At 50.8% G+C, this 15085-nt stretch overlaps 4 protein-coding genes across 4 annotated transcripts; 3 read left to right on the forward strand and 1 right to left on the reverse strand.

The window, feature by feature from the left end:
* Window positions 1-4365: 4365 nt before the first annotated feature.
* Window positions 4366-5653, forward strand: PENARI_c025G06296 (class I SAM-dependent methyltransferase; the record flags this gene model as incomplete). Its single annotated transcript, XM_022635821.1, has 4 exons — window positions 4366-4383; window positions 4496-4512; window positions 4591-4670; window positions 4728-5653. 4 exons carry the CDS (start codon window positions 4366-4368, stop codon window positions 5651-5653), a joined length of 1041 nt encoding a protein of 346 aa, XP_022484340.1.
* Window positions 5654-6148: 495 nt separating this feature from the next.
* On the forward strand, window positions 6149-8460 carry PENARI_c025G02991 (uncharacterized protein; the record flags this gene model as incomplete). Its single annotated transcript, XM_022635787.1, has 2 exons — window positions 6149-6461; window positions 6521-8460. 2 exons carry the CDS (start codon window positions 6149-6151, stop codon window positions 8458-8460), a joined length of 2253 nt encoding a protein of 750 aa, XP_022484362.1.
* A 302-nt stretch (window positions 8461-8762) lies between these two features.
* On the reverse strand, window positions 8763-9734 carry pup1 (proteasome core particle subunit beta 2; the record flags this gene model as incomplete). Its single annotated transcript, XM_022635792.1, has 3 exons — window positions 8763-9422; window positions 9488-9535; window positions 9609-9734. 3 exons carry the CDS (start codon window positions 9732-9734, stop codon window positions 8763-8765), a joined length of 834 nt encoding a protein of 277 aa, XP_022484387.1.
* Window positions 9735-10253: 519 nt separating this feature from the next.
* PENARI_c025G05284 (FG-nucleoporin NUP159) lies at window positions 10254-14995 on the forward strand (the record flags this gene model as incomplete). Its single annotated transcript, XM_022635809.1, has 3 exons — window positions 10254-10334; window positions 10396-11077; window positions 11136-14995. The coding sequence occupies 3 exons, from the start codon at window positions 10254-10256 to the stop codon at window positions 14993-14995; spliced, it is 4623 nt and encodes a 1540-aa protein (XP_022484384.1).
* Window positions 14996-15085: the final 90 nt, after the last annotated feature.

Here is a 15085-nt window from a genome sequence, read left to right on the forward strand (position 1 = left end):
TTTCGGTCTTGTCCTTGGGTTGGAAGACCTTGGGGGAGCTTCCAGGATCTTTTGATCTGACGAGGCTATACGCGTCGCATCAGCGCAAAAGTAGTGAATACCCCGTCCCCCAGGTATATTCCACTAAGCTAGTCACTGAATAGCGTCAGCCGTGTAATGCTATTGCTTCAACATACTGTCAGCATAAAAGCACATGTCAACCTTGGCCCTTTGTTGATTCTCTCTATCTTATGTCTTTGGATGAGGAGATGCGTCATATCGGATATTGGTTTATCCGTGCCGACATGTGTGCAATATAACCCGTTTGGGAAGTGTGCTTTCAGAAGCATCCCATACTTTAGCTGACTGGATTTTTGGCTCATTGGATTCTCTTTGTGGTCTTTCTTACAATTACTTATGATATAGATTAGGTACATAGCTGCTTGCGGCTGATCTTTTAGATATAGTTGAAGAATCCCCCGAACTACGAATATATATATCTCTTGTCCCGTAACTACCCTCACCTACTCCTCCGAATTATTATTGATGTACTTCTTGGGAAGCCAGATATGGTTATCTATATATCTCGTTGAAGATTATCCTATCCGAGCTTGACAACCATATCAACTCATCCAAGAAGATAGAAATTAGCCATAAAAAAATAGAAGTATATCACCCTTCTCCCTACCTAGTTCTTATTTAATTGAACATCCAGCTCCTCATATATATTTGAGTTGAGTAGACTTCGTCACAAAAATGAGCAAAGAGATACATATCACACATAGCTCATTTATGAGATCTGATACATACTCACAGAATGTGCCTACTGCAAGGTCGAGATAGCCTTGATTGACTTCAAGCAAATCTTTGTCCACATACGTGAATTCTGCAAGGGGCATTAAAGAATCAGACTGATGTCTGTCAGCCAGTAAGGTAGTATCACTGCACATTTCATCTCTTATTTTTCTGCGCCGCATGTTTTAGGAGCTCTATAGTATACAATTGCAAGCCAATAAAAAGCTATACGCCTCGGTGGAGAGTGTTCGCTTTAACTGGAGCTATTTCCCGAGTCCACGAAATCCCGTCCTCGCCCTTTTGACGGGTATGTTTCATGATGCCATAGCCTATGTGAAGTCTCCACGGAGAAATACGAGGAAGAGTTGAGGTGGATATAGATTTATTTAAACTTCGAGAAATGACAAATCTTTCCAAAAGCCGCCATTCACGTATTCCAGGTCACTGTGAAGCCACTCCCGCTTATGGAGGCTCTCCGAGGGGTGTACTAAAGGGCCACAAGCGAATATCATTGGCTGGTGAGGGATATGATGTTCGCTCTCCAGACCAACCTAGGACACTCTAGACAGCATGATCTACTCTTCGCTTGCATCTGAGGAAAATTGTGTGTCGCTCGTTCTCTCGTTGTTTAGACCCGATTGGGCAGCCCTCCCGCCCTCCACAGTCCCGTTAGATTCCCCTTTGCAGCTCGCAATTCCAAATCTTTAGTTTTTTTTTTCACTTTGGTTAAGCGACAACTATGGGTCCTCTTTGACTTTTACCCCAAGTGGCCAGGTGGGAGCGTGCTGGTCGCTTAACCGGTGAATTTTTGAAACTTGATGATCCTGTAGTTCACCCCGCACCCACTTTAACAGGGTGAATGGCCCATTGGGCCCATTGGGTTGAGGGATGTTCCTGTGGGACTTTTTCTCCTTTGTATTCTCCGTATTCTCGTAATTCATCCTAGTACAGCCTTGAACTTGATACCAGACCGCCAAGCAGTCGACATTGCGGATAGGTGTATAGTTCCCCAGCCAATGCTACTTACTGACGTCTGTGGGGAACACAGTATTTGTCAAAATCCCAAGCAGTAAACTGTCTCTCTGCAGCCATTCTATATGCAAGACACGTAGTTTACCGAAAGTCCAGACGGATTACGAGGAGATGAGAGCTGCATGTCTTACTTGATGCGACGATAGTCTCCTTAGGCTGCACAATCTGACAGTTCGGTGAGTTGTCAAAATTGCACCTAGATGCAACATGCTATACGTTATCAGCAAGGTGCATCTTTAGGGTGATTTTCCCTGTACTTATGCTTAGCCTACCTGCCAATATGCGCTGGCTTCTTCCCCAATTCCAGTCTACAGGGACTGGCTGAATTATCCGGGATACCAACCCCGCTCACTCCTGCATGGACATGTTGCTTCATCCTAATTTCAGCCTCTGTGGCTCAAACCAAGTGTAGCCGAATATCAGTTGAGGACTTTAACCATTTTGTCTGACGTGAGTCGTAGGTCGCATTCGGAGTCGACCCCGAGTCAGTGGCAGGCCCATTCCAATTTTGAACCGCGCAAAAGGCCCGGAATGATGTCGGAGCCTAATTAGAGCCTAAGCAAGGATCCCAAAGAAGAAACCCCCCACCACCGTGGCCCTCCGCAACAAAGAGACGGTGCATGCTTCCGTGTTCATCGAGCCGTGTATGTGCATGTCTCAATACGTTGCCCTTAGAGGGGAGTTACCAACCAAGAAATCGCACCTACGTACCTAGGCATGCGACTCCGGAACAAAAACACGTTAACCCAGGTTCCAAGTATGTAGTCCCAGAATTCGGCTCTGGAGCCGGGCGTTACCGACGTGTTGGGATCCCCCGATCCTAGTCGTCGGGTCCGGGCGAACTGTTGTGACTCGTCGAATTCCCAATAAAGCCCCGGCGGCTCCCCTTGAAATCCCGGCTCCATGGGAGGTCGGCTGGTTTTTGGGACGGGCTGCAGGGGTATGTTTGGGATGTCTGTATGCAAGGTTGTTCAGTGCATTTTTCATGCAACATCTATAATATCTACGATTTGCCTTTTTTCTTTGGTCTCTGGGTTCGGAGTAATCCGAATACAAGATGAGAAGAGATACATGTATATTTGTTTTCATGTAAGGTTCCCCTGTATCGATAGGTTCAATTTTGCCTGCAGGACGACCGAGTGTGGGATTGGCCAGTTCGGAATTTACAATGCGGAAGCGATTGCACATTTAGTTAAGTAGTTCTGAATATTAATTGCATTGAACTGAATATAATGTAGAAATATCGTTGAATAAGGAGACCCGGGCCTCCGGAACCCCTTTCGCATATTCCGTGCTGCATGTTCCAGATCGCATGTGCTCCGCTCAGGGATGAGATTGGCGGAAGATTCCTCCCCAGTACCTTTACCCCAAATTGGAGGAGCCCAGAACTGTCACTGGCGCATTAGCTACTGTGTCAGCATGCTTGGGGAAAGCCTAGGCTTCCTCCTTGGAGACGCTATTTCTGACAGATCACCTCACTTCCCACCGCTAGGACCCGATATAGAAGGAGAGTAACTATTACGGCCGACTCTTGCAAAGGATCAAACAAAGTTTATAAGCCCGGTTGCTTTGACGTTAATGTTCCGAAGTCCTGCTAAAACAGTGATGATTTGGAAAAGATTGAAACAGGACAAAGGACCGTGAAATGAATGCCGATCCGAGTTGAAGGGAATTAATATCCGTAACATAGGGGGCATCCTAACAGCTCCACGTCTGCGGGGCCAAGGGGCTTTGCGAGTTTAGCCGAACTCTGTTGCCTCTGTTGCCAAGTGTCTTTTACTAGCATATTAAAAAAAAATGGTTAGGTGCGGCTTTGAAATTACAAAGAGTGTCCCCATTAAGTATAGAAAAAGGAATATAACCCTCAGTCCCAGCACAAGGGAAGCGGCCCGTGGGCCGGTTGCAAATTCCCAGCAGGATGGAAAGGGTAACTATTGGTCGATCAAAAGGCGATCAGGATTTAGGTGTTCGATTTGAGCAGGTTGGTTCCGAGGAATTGGGTAGGAGTCAGGTAATCCGGTATTTTAGTGCTTTTTAGTGCTTTGACTTTAGGCCCGTATGTGTATTTCGGCTCTACTGTATGTGTTAAAACTTGGAGAAATGATCACACCCTACCATCTCTCCAATCATTTCCTACAAACTTTGAGTAAAAGTGGGAAACAGACCGATTACCGTATTAATTCCTATCACGCCCGAAGCGCCCCCTCTGACGTCCGATACATACCCCCCCACTTGCTTTCTGATCGACGGTGATTTATAGTTGTCCGGATCGTCCTCCCGTCCTGCCAGTTTATAACTTAACCCAACCTGTCGGGCTCATTTCAGTCATGCCGGGTTTTGCATCGGTCTGAGGCTTTTTCCTGGAATGGGTGAAATTATTCTTTTATCCTAGCTTTTCCCCAGAGCATGACCATTGCTGGAATCTCCGATAAAAAGGTTCCTGGTTCCTCTTACTTGGGACGTGAATAATATCCCGATTTGGTGCTCACTGCTCCCATTCTCCCACCCTCGTTAGGGCTGGTCTACATTGCTCATCCCGCTTGGGCTAGATCAGAGATCATGGGTGCAAGACCTCCTGTAAGCTTGTTTTATAACCCATGCAGCCCATGTCCACCTTACTTTGCTATTGATCTCATGCGTTTGAATTGACTTTCAAGCTCTGTCTGGATGCTAACGTGAGATCATGCAGATACCTCGCGCAGAATGGTAATTCTTCCTGGACACTTTCACTTTCCACGTCTTACTTTGTCACACTCTGGAACAAGGTCACTAACAATATGACAGTGACACACAGTCACTAACTGACAGTGTGACGGACTATCCTGTCGAGAATGGCAGACGGTATCACAAGTACCACGAGGGAGGTATGTTCGCAGTTCCGGCCGTAATCTGACAAACATATCTAACCCAATGTCCTCCAGCCTATGTCTATCCCAACGATGAACAAGAACTGGATCGTCTAGACATGCAGCATCACATGTTCAAGATGGTCATGGATGGAAAACTGTTCCATGTCCCACTTGCAGATCCCCAAAAAATCCTCGATATCGGCACCGGTTCAGGGATATGGCCAATCGAGATGGGTATGAGTTCCCGCCCCCAACTTCCAAGCTTCTTGTCTCACATCTCAAACTTTCCTGCAGCGGCCTTGTTTCCAAATGCCGAGATCACGGGGACAGATCTCTCGCCCGTGCAGCCTACAGAGGTCCCACCAAACGTGCATTTCCTCATCGACGACGCCACAGAAGAAGAGTGGCTCTGGGATGCAGACCAGTTTGACTTTATCCACATCGGCCACATGACAGGTTCCTTGCCGTCCTTCAAGTGTATCTTACGGCAGGCATTCAAACACCTCAAGCCAGGTGCCTCGTTAGAATGTCAAGAGCTGGACCCGAAGCCACAATGTGACGACAACACCATGCCCCCCGAGAACCCTGATGGTGGATTCAGCGCGTTTGCATTGCACGACTGGGTAGATCTCAACGTGCGCTCAGGCCGGGACGCTGATCCAGCACGGCAATTCCGCATCGCACACCGAATCGATCGGTGGATGAAAGAGATTGGGTTTGTGGATGTTGAACAGCGGGTCTCCAAGATACCGTTAAATACCTGGCCCCAGAATGAAAAGTTAAAGATGCTCGGTGCGTGGAGTGAGAGAAATTGGCTGGAGGCTTTATCGGGGTGGTCATACAAACCATTTCTTGCTCTTGGCTGGTCGAAACCGGAGATCGAGGTGTTCCTGGTTGATGTGAGGAAGAGTATCCAAGACCGGAATGTCCATGCCTACATGGATTACTATGTTGTCACAGGGAGGAAGCCTTTTGCTGGTGAAGCCGAAGCCTCTTGAACTCCCTTTCTCCCCTTGTGAATGTTTTCGTTTACCCCATCGTTCTATTATGTCTTCTTTGAGATGATTAGCATGTGATACCACTGGTGGGCAAACTTCTGCATGCATTGGATTGGCGTTTTTATTCATTATTCACTTTCTTTTTTTATTCTTCTCTACATGTTAGCCTTCTCATATTTGATCGAGATTGTATAAATCTGAGGATATTCAAATCATCTGCCCTCGATCCACAGAGTTTCGCTTGAAAGGGTACCATACAGCTGAAAATTGTAGACACATACACATGAACAAGGCCCTACTCAAAATCCCAAATGGTAGACTAAACCACCACAGTCCCCGGATCTATAGACGCTGATAAAAGAAGCCCGCAGATTGGCTGGTTGCCGTGTGGATTAGTCATCCGCCAAGAAAAAGCTGCCATCCACTTTGAAAGTTGATCCAGAGTGCATGCGACAAGCCCAACGCAATTGGCTCCCCCATATCACAGCAGAGCTCATGCCTTTCGGTAGACATGCCTACCGGCATGCGTTAAAACCACCTGCAACCCCGACGCTCGACCACCTGTGGATCAGCGATGACCTACTCGCAGCCACGTTCCGTCGTTTCGCTAACGGCCAGCGGCGCCATGGGAGCTGTGTCCCCGGACCCCTGGAGGCGCGAAGACGCCTTGCGAAGAGACGGAATACTGCACTTGCTGGATTCGGGGGAAACTCCGCTGAGGATATCTCGTGTTTGTTTGGTCGATATGGACGGGAGCATATGAAGTGGACGGACCATCCGTGGCAGAGGGCTCAGTTTGAGACCCAGGGTATGTTTTTGCAATTGGCTGTTGATTGGGTATTTTGATTGAGCTAATCGTTTCAAAAGGCTTGGCCGATCATTCTTTAGGTCCTGATACTCCGTTTCCTTTCTCTGATCAGAATCCTGTACCTGAGCCCAGCGATTTCCGTGTTTCCAATGCTTCGCCGGAGCCCGTCAAAACATACTACAAAACGAATGAGCAGCTACTGGAGGTGTTTTTAAGTGGCAGTGATTGGGGAATTGATGATGCTCGGGATTTCACTCGTCGATTGAGGATTGACCTTCAACGGGAACCACGATACAGTCGACAGATATTCGAACGGTTACTCGCGCGTTCGGACCGGAACCTTACGGAAGCAATTGCCTTTCTCGATGATCCGTTTTTGAACACCCGGGGCTCTGGGAATTATGTTGCGGCAGTCGAGATCTTTCTCCGGGGGCAAGAAAAGGTCGCAAAACGAACCGCCGTCCTGGATGCGATCAACCGTGCGCTGGAACTGGGTTTGATCTCGACTGACGAGATTTGCAAGATTATCACTGCTCTGCCAAATATCGTGATAGCACGGAAAGGGACGTTGGCATCGGGAAACCAGAAGAAGCTGTTGAAGCACTACCAGGCTATGTGGAAAGCTATCGGATCTTGCAATATCCTCGGATATCACGATCTGGACAGAAAGATTATCGATGTTTGGCTTGGAGAGCTCCTCAGTATTCGCAGCTTTGAATTTGCTGAAGAAGTCATTATCGAAACCCATGATGCTGGCTCTCGCAGCCAATGGCCCTCCCTTCTGGTTCAAACTTGGTTGGAAGCTATGGGCGAGGCCGAGTTGGAGACTAGCCTGCCCTATCCTGACAAGATTTTTACCCAACTGGATGTGAATTGTGCTGCGGACTGTCTCATCCGTGTGACCGAGTCATTGTTAACCTCTTCAGCAAACAGACTCTCCAGAAAACGTATGATTCAACGATGGAAGGATTGCCTTTCGAGGATTACAGCTGTCTGGACTGTCGCAGAGTCGCAGATCTGGTTCGATTTCCCTCTTCCATCGGTTCAAGCACCACAGGAGCAGGCTCCTTTGAACCTTTCAACCCAACGCCAGATTGTCTTGCGCCTCTGGCTTCTACGCAATATCAGCCGATCTATGGGGCCAATGTACAGCAAAGTGGCCCGAACAACAGATCGACCAATTTCCTCATTGCTCAATCTCTTTGAACTCGTGGCCCAATCCAAGAACGGATCCTTGTTCACAGACTTGATGCGGGAAATCCATGCTCTCGACCTCCCATGCAATAGCCTTCTGCCGCTAGCTCTCAACACGAAGGGCAAAAACGCCATCACCAAAACCACCCGCGACACTCTCTGGCGGTTAGAAACCGCTCAGCTTTCCCTAGCTGAAGTATGGACAAACCCGTCCATATACAAGGGAGTCCAAAGACTTTTCCATGGCACATTCGAGGACATGTTCCAGCGCATGAATCTGACCAACCCAGCTACGGTGGATGAATTCTTGCATCTTGCCAGAACAGGAAACTCACAGAGCATCTGGTCTGTCCTGAGAATAATGAACAACAACACCGCATTCAAGCTCTGCCTCAACAAAGCTTGGATCCCCATTCCTCACCCCGACGAAAAAGTCCTCGTCCGCTACCACCCGCCTCAAACCGAGTACCCCGAACCCCATGCTGCAGTTGACCTGATCAACAAACTGGCAATCGCTTTCTCCTGCTGCGAAACCCTGTCCCCGTGTCAGGCTTACCACATGGTTCACTGGCTCTACGATTTCCTTCGCAGACACAGTGGCCCCGTCGATCCAATGCTCTGCCGGGCATTGTATCATGCTGGTGTGACTCGGTATCGTCGTGATGGTGGTTACGTTTCAGCTACCCGGTACGAGTATATCTTGTGGATCATTCGCAAGTTCGAGGGTCCTGAGGTTGCTAAGCAGCTCAGTTCCTTCGGTGCCATCAGGGAGTCGATGACGTTTGATGACGATTATGATTGTTGATTGCAATCCGTGCATGTATGTGCTGGTGGTTTCAACCGCGTGAGGTTCTGTACTATAAATTATAGATACCCATACTCAACTTGCCTGCGGGCTTGATGAGAGCTTAAATTCTACAAGGCATTTATATGTCAAGCTTTTGAAACCTTCCATTTCTGGCCGTATATTCTAAGCTTGTAGCATAAAACTGTACGTCCACAACGTTGGATCAGTACAATTGTAGGGAAACATAATGAGACAGAAGAAAGCCACCGTGCGTGCATTAATCAATTGAAGGCCATTGGCCTATGTATCGAGAAAAAGATCTAACTATCAACCTCCATGCTCTCCCCGGTGGCAAGGTTATCAACACCAGACAAAGTCTCGATGGTGACATATTTCTTCATATCCTCCTTGCTGATAACCTTCTGGTTCAACCAAGCAGTCGTACCACGAGGGAAGCGGTAGTTGCGCTCCTTCTCTCCACGTTCGTTGGGCTTCATGTAGTTACGGAGCAACTGCGTAGGCTTGTCCTGCTCGATAACACACACGTCGACATTGCTACCAGATCCCAGATCGTTGAAGATACCAGCCTTGATCGCCTCGGCACAGATGTCGATAGCGCCCTGGCGGTCCAGGTCGGGTTGCCACATCGACTCGAACACCGACATCGCCGCAAGCGATCCGGATCCCATCGTCACGTACGGCAGCTTGTCTGTCGAACCGTGTGCGTGCACAGTGTACAGACCTGTGCCGGTCGGGTCAACGCCCGCAACCACCAGGTACGCTCCGATGTGGCCCTGGTACCGGAACAGGTGCTGCTTCAGCATCGTCATGCAGGTGATAACGCGGGGGTCGCGGCCTGTTGATAGAGAGTGCAGTTCGACATTGGAGCTGATGAGGGCGGTGGTGAATTCGGTGTCGGCTGCGGTACCGGCGCCGGCACACCAGATCTTGGGCGCGATGTAGTGTAGTTTCTCACAGTTCTATCAGAAGAGGTATGTCAGAGGGTGTCCGAGTGGATGATCAGAGTAAGCTGTCTGTTGCCCACCTTGTCTGCTACAATGGGACCACTGGTGGCTCGGGTGTCTGCTGCAATCTGCAATCACGGTGAATGTCAGCTCCTGGAATCAAAGAGCTTCCCAAAGCCCTCGAATCATGGGGTACTGTACCACAACACCCTTATCATAGACACATCCCACAATTGTTGTACCAGTGCTTGTAGCCTTGGGGAGGGGAACGCCCCTGGCATGAAGCGCCGCATTGCGGTTGTAGTTGGAGAAGTCGAAGCCCGGCATCGTGAACTACGCTGGGTGCGCGACCAGCGGAACGGGATATCTGAGTAGAGGGCGGAAAAGCGAAGGTGTATAAGAGAGAGAAAATCAGATACGGCGGAGGTCGTGAATGGTAGAATGAAGAATGGAGGGGAGCAAGCTGAAGATGGGAGGAAGAGGAAGTGAGCTGTTTGGAGTGACGAAGCTCCCGCAGCCTAATGGCCTGAAACGTCAGGCAGAACAAAGGTGTTTTTGTTGGACATTATTTTCGGCTTCAGATGGACTTTGGGTTCTCTGCTTTCTTACCACTTTTCATCTCCGAGGGTTACTTAGTTTCATTTGCTTTTCTTCTCGATTGCGAGAAGTCGCGACCTCAAGATTTTCACGCGCACCCTTCACCTCTTCAACCGGAGTCCCCAATCACTCCACCGACGCTCTTTCTCTCCTACACCTCCCACCTCCCCGTCTGCCAATGCTTTCAGGACAAGTTCACCTCTAGGTGATACTACTCGTTCTGTCTCTGCAGACTTTGAGAAATACAAGATGTCTTTCGGCTTCCCTGCGTCCACCCCCGCTGGGGGCGGCGCGGAGCTTGGCTCAGAGCTACCTGATGTCTTTACCGACGTACGTCCACCCCGCTAGAGCTTTCACTGACCTTGACAGCTCTGTTCTAACATATTTGTAGGAAATCGGCTTCAAAGGTGTCTCAGGCGACGCCAACGTTCGATTCCTCCCGACTGCCTGGCCCGACGACGCCCTTCCAGCTCCCACCTCTTCCCTTCTCGCAGTCGCGCATACCAAAGGCCTGATTGTTGGCGCTGGTCCAGATGCGCTCGCAATCAGCAGCAATGACGCTGTACGCAAGGCCATTGAGGCGCCTGCCGGAGAAGACATGGAGAAGACAAAGGCCTTTCAACCCCATGCTACAATACCTCTTCCCGCGCGCCCTACCCATATCGCATTCAGTCCGGCCGACGATGCCTTGATTCTGGCCACAGAGAACGGCCCCTCCATCTCAATTTTTGAAACCACAAGCCTCACCCAGGGTAATGCGCAACCCGCGCTGCAGATCCCCACGAATGGTGTATCGCTCCGCGCTCTCGTGCCGAACCCTGATGCTACTTCCACACTTGTCGCACTGGTCACCGTTAATGGCGACCTGCTTATTGCTGACCTGAAGGCCGGCAATACGGTCCCTGGTCTCAACGGCCCGGTCCTCAAGACTGGTGTGAGCTGCGTTTCGTGGAGCAACAAAGGCAAGCAGCTTGTGGCTGGGTTGGCCGACGGTACCGCATACCAGATGACCCCAGATGGAACCAAGAAGGATGAAATCCCCCGGCCATCTGACCTTGAAGGCGAATGCCATGGTATGTTTTTAACCTATTAGTCGGATCTTGAAGTGCGCTTTCACTCACAACTATATAGTTTCATCCGTCGCATGGCTGGAAAACGACGTCTTTTTCATGGTCTACACACCCAACATCTTAGAAGATGATATGGGAATGATCCCAGCATCTTCTTACTACATCATTACTCGACGCAAGCAGGCCCCGTTCTTGATTCAGAAGTTGCCTGAGATTTGCTCGACCATGGGTTTCACCCTGAAGCGTGCGCCTGCATACCAGTTCATCACAAGAATCAGAGACTACAAGCCTCACTTGAAGGACGTCCTGATTGTTTCGTCGACCGTGTCCACCGATGTTGGACTGATTACTCGATCGGATCAGCCTCTAGCAAACGATGAGAGAACTAAATTCCATGTTGGACAGTTCATGACCACTGAGGTTTCGGATGATACAAAGCGCGCCAGTGTCCCTTTGAAGGACTCCGTTGATGAAACCTCAGTCATTGGTCTGGCACCAAACCTGTCAGCCACTGAACCTGTACCGGACCCGCTCCCAGGTTCAGATATCTCCGAGAGTTCAAGCCCTCTTCCCGGATTGTTCCTCTTGAATAACGATGGCATCCTCTCGTCTTGGTGGCTTCTCTACTCCGAAGCCATTCGCCAGAACACTCCATACTCCGGATTGGTTTCAGCCGGTCAGGTACCACAGGCTCAGCCTGCAGCGCCCGCAGCCCCGGCCGCAGCCCCGGCAGCTGCACCCCAATCTGGCTTCGGACAGTCATCCTTTGGCAATACCTCGACCTTTGGCTCAGGCTCTTTCGGAAAGCCAGCTGGCGGTGCTTCCTTTGGCAGCCCGTCGCCCCTTGGTGCATCGACTATGGGTGCGACTGCATTTGGCAAGCCGTCATTCGGCAGTCCGACCCAGATCGGCGGAAGTCCTGCACCGGCATTTGGAACACCTTCGACCCCGGCTCCCGCCGCCCCATCGTTCGGAACTCCCTCTCAGCCCGGCGCCCAATTTGGACAACCCAGCTTTGGACAACCTAGCTTTGGACAGTCCAGCGCCCCAAAGAATCCATTTGGTGTTAGCGGTGCATCTACTGGGGGAGGTTTCAGTCAGTTTGGAAGTGGAGGCGGCTTTAGTAGTTTTGCGGCAGCGAAACCAGGCGAATCGCCGTTCGCCAAGGCTGCTTCTGGAGAAAGTGCTTTTGCTGCGGCTAGATCAAGTGAATCGCCGTTCTCCAAGCCGGTCGAATCACCATTTGCAAAGGCTTCTACCGGGCAGAGTGCTTTTGGCGCGGCCAAGACAGACGAGTCACCGTTTGCAAAGGCTGCTACCGGGCAGAATGCTTTTGGTGTGGCCAAGCCAGACGAGTCACCGTTTGCAAAGGCTGCTACCGGGCAGAGTGCTTTTGGTGTGGCCAAGCCAGACGAGTCGCCATTTGCTAAGCCTGCTTCTGGGGAGAATGCTTTCTCCAAGGGCTCGGCTTTCGAAAAGCCCAAGTCTGAAACATCCTTCGCGACCCCCTCTGCGAATGGAGTGAAGAATCCTTTCGGTGCCGGGTTAGGTGGATTCCAGCTTAAATCCAATTTCAAGGGTGACGGCACCGCCGCTAATGATCTTCCAAAGTCAGACAAGCCTCCTTCCTCAGGGGCATTCTCATTTGGCGGATCATTTGATGACATGGTGTCGACACCGAAAGAAGGAAACTCCGACAGCGAGTCTATGGACGATGACTCGGACGACGCCGCGCCTACGAGTAACGAGCCATTCTCTATCTTCGGTGGACCCAAACCCACTGGGGAGCCTCCCACCTCGCTATTCGGTTCTACGAAGCAATCTTCTAAGACCACGACTTCGGCTGAAACCAACAAGACCTCTTTCTCATTCGGTAACATTGCCTCCCAGAATCAGGTGACAAGTCCCTTGTCGGCGCCTTCTGATAAGACTGAAACGCCAAAGAAAGATCAGTCAGAGGCTCCATTGCCCCCCGATCCTACTAGCCGGGCTAGTTACGCCCCGGGAGATACCTCAGCTTCCTCGAACGTTTCAAAGAGCTCGGTAGAAGACGCCCCTCTTCCTCCGGATTTCACCAAGAAAAATGCCTCTCCCAAAGCATCAACTGATGCCCCACTGCCTCCTGACTTCATCCCCAAGAAGAAATCTGTACCTCAAGTGGACGATGCTCCTCTGCCTCCTGACTTTATGAGCAAGCCTAAGAAGTCTGAGACTCCTGCTAGCCCCGAGGACGCGCCGTTGCCACCGGACTTTGTCACCTCGAAGCCCAAGAGTATACCTGCAGAAGAGGCGGTGCCAGTACCTGATGCAGACTCCGACGCAGATGAGTCTGATTTCAGTGACAGTGGTGAGGAGATCACCCACGAGGAGACGAAGGCGCCTAGTCCCAAACCATCCGCAGAAAGTTCATTTGGTGCACCATCTGAAAAAAGCTTTACGGGAGGACTCTTCAGTGGTTCTGCCAAAACTACACAGAGTAAGGGACCGTTGCCGAGACAGCTCTTTGGTGAGATTCCGAAGCAGCCTCTTCTCCCCCCTCCCGGGCCCACTGCTCAAAGCAGCCGCGAGCCTCACCGGTCACCTAGCCCGACTAGAGGCGGCCCCCGCAAGGAAGTGATGTTCTCAGAGAGACCACAAAGTCGCAAGGTGTCTACAAGTGCGCTGCACTCCCGGAAGACTTCTCTGACGCAACTTGCGCAGCGTGACAGGCACCTCAGAAAGGCCAGTGACATTGCTCGCGAAGAGCAAGAACGGGCACACGCAGCTGCTCAGCGCCAGGCATTGGAGGAGGAAGAGCTTGCTCTATCTGACGATGATGAGGACGAGAGACTTCGTAACGAGCTCGCTCAACCTATCGAGCCCGCTGACACCCTTGATCCATTCCTGCCCCACCAAAACTACATGGGCGAGACGGCGAAGCCAGGTATTCCTGGACAGATTGAGCTGCTCTACCGCGACTCCAATTCGATGGTTGATACCGCAGGCATCAATGCCCGGTCAGTGAAGGCCTATCTTGCCTATCACCAGCCCGCACAGGAGTCCGATGATTCTAAGTGGGATTACATTCTCCAGGGTGAACACCCTAACGATATTCTTGATGTCAAGTTGTTCTTTAAGGACATCGAAAACTTCCACAAAATGGTTGCCACCATCTCTCGCTCGCTCGAATCTCAGCGTGTGCAAGGAGTAGAGGAGAAGCTGCAGGAATGCCGCGACCTTCTCACCAAGCAAGTCATCACCTTGCGAAGCCAATTCGCTGGGATTCGCAAGACATTGGATGCCCACACTGATATTGGCGCCATCCTTGAAGCGCCACTTTCCGCCGAGCAGTCTACACTCCAACTTGATCTCCGGACGGCATTCACGGACATCCAGGCCAAGCTGGCCGATATCGAGCAGGCCGTGTCTCTCCTACGCGCCCAAATTGCCGATGTCCCCCGAGCCAATGGAGCCAGTGGCAACCGACCTACGGTGGAAGCTGTTATCAAGACCCTCAACACTATGATGACCATGACCGAGAGCAAGCGAACCGATATCGATGTCATTGAATCGCAGATGCGCCGGCTTGGCGTGGAACCTACCGGAGGTGCATCCCCTAGCCGTGAAGGATCACCCTTTACCACTCCCCGAAAGACTGCCGGCCGAGTGCCCATGACTCCCGGCTCGCGTGGTTCTTTCGATGGAAGCGCCTACCACACCCCCGAGTCCGCAACTCGCGGTCTCAACTTCCGGGCTAGTATCGCTGGCTCAGCGAAGCATAGCCGCCTTCGCAGTGTGGAGGGAGCAGGCGAGCTTGATGTTCCGGTTGAAGAAGCCACCCGCTGGAAGACCAAGTCAGCACGTCGACAGCACTTGGTCCAGAACCTCAAGAACGCCATCGACGGGAAAAAGACCAAGTTGCGCGGCGTTGACGACCTTTGACTCTAATTTTGACATGAACTTGGGCGTTGGGAATTTGCTAAGATCTTAGGGCTGAATTGTGGGGATTTCCTCTTAGCTACAGTCAAACTC

The sequence above is a fragment of the Penicillium arizonense genome (assembly GCF_001773325.1).
Source record: "Penicillium arizonense strain CBS 141311 chromosome Unknown PENARI_contig025, whole genome shotgun sequence".
NCBI lineage: Eukaryota > Fungi > Ascomycota > Eurotiomycetes > Eurotiales > Aspergillaceae > Penicillium > Penicillium arizonense.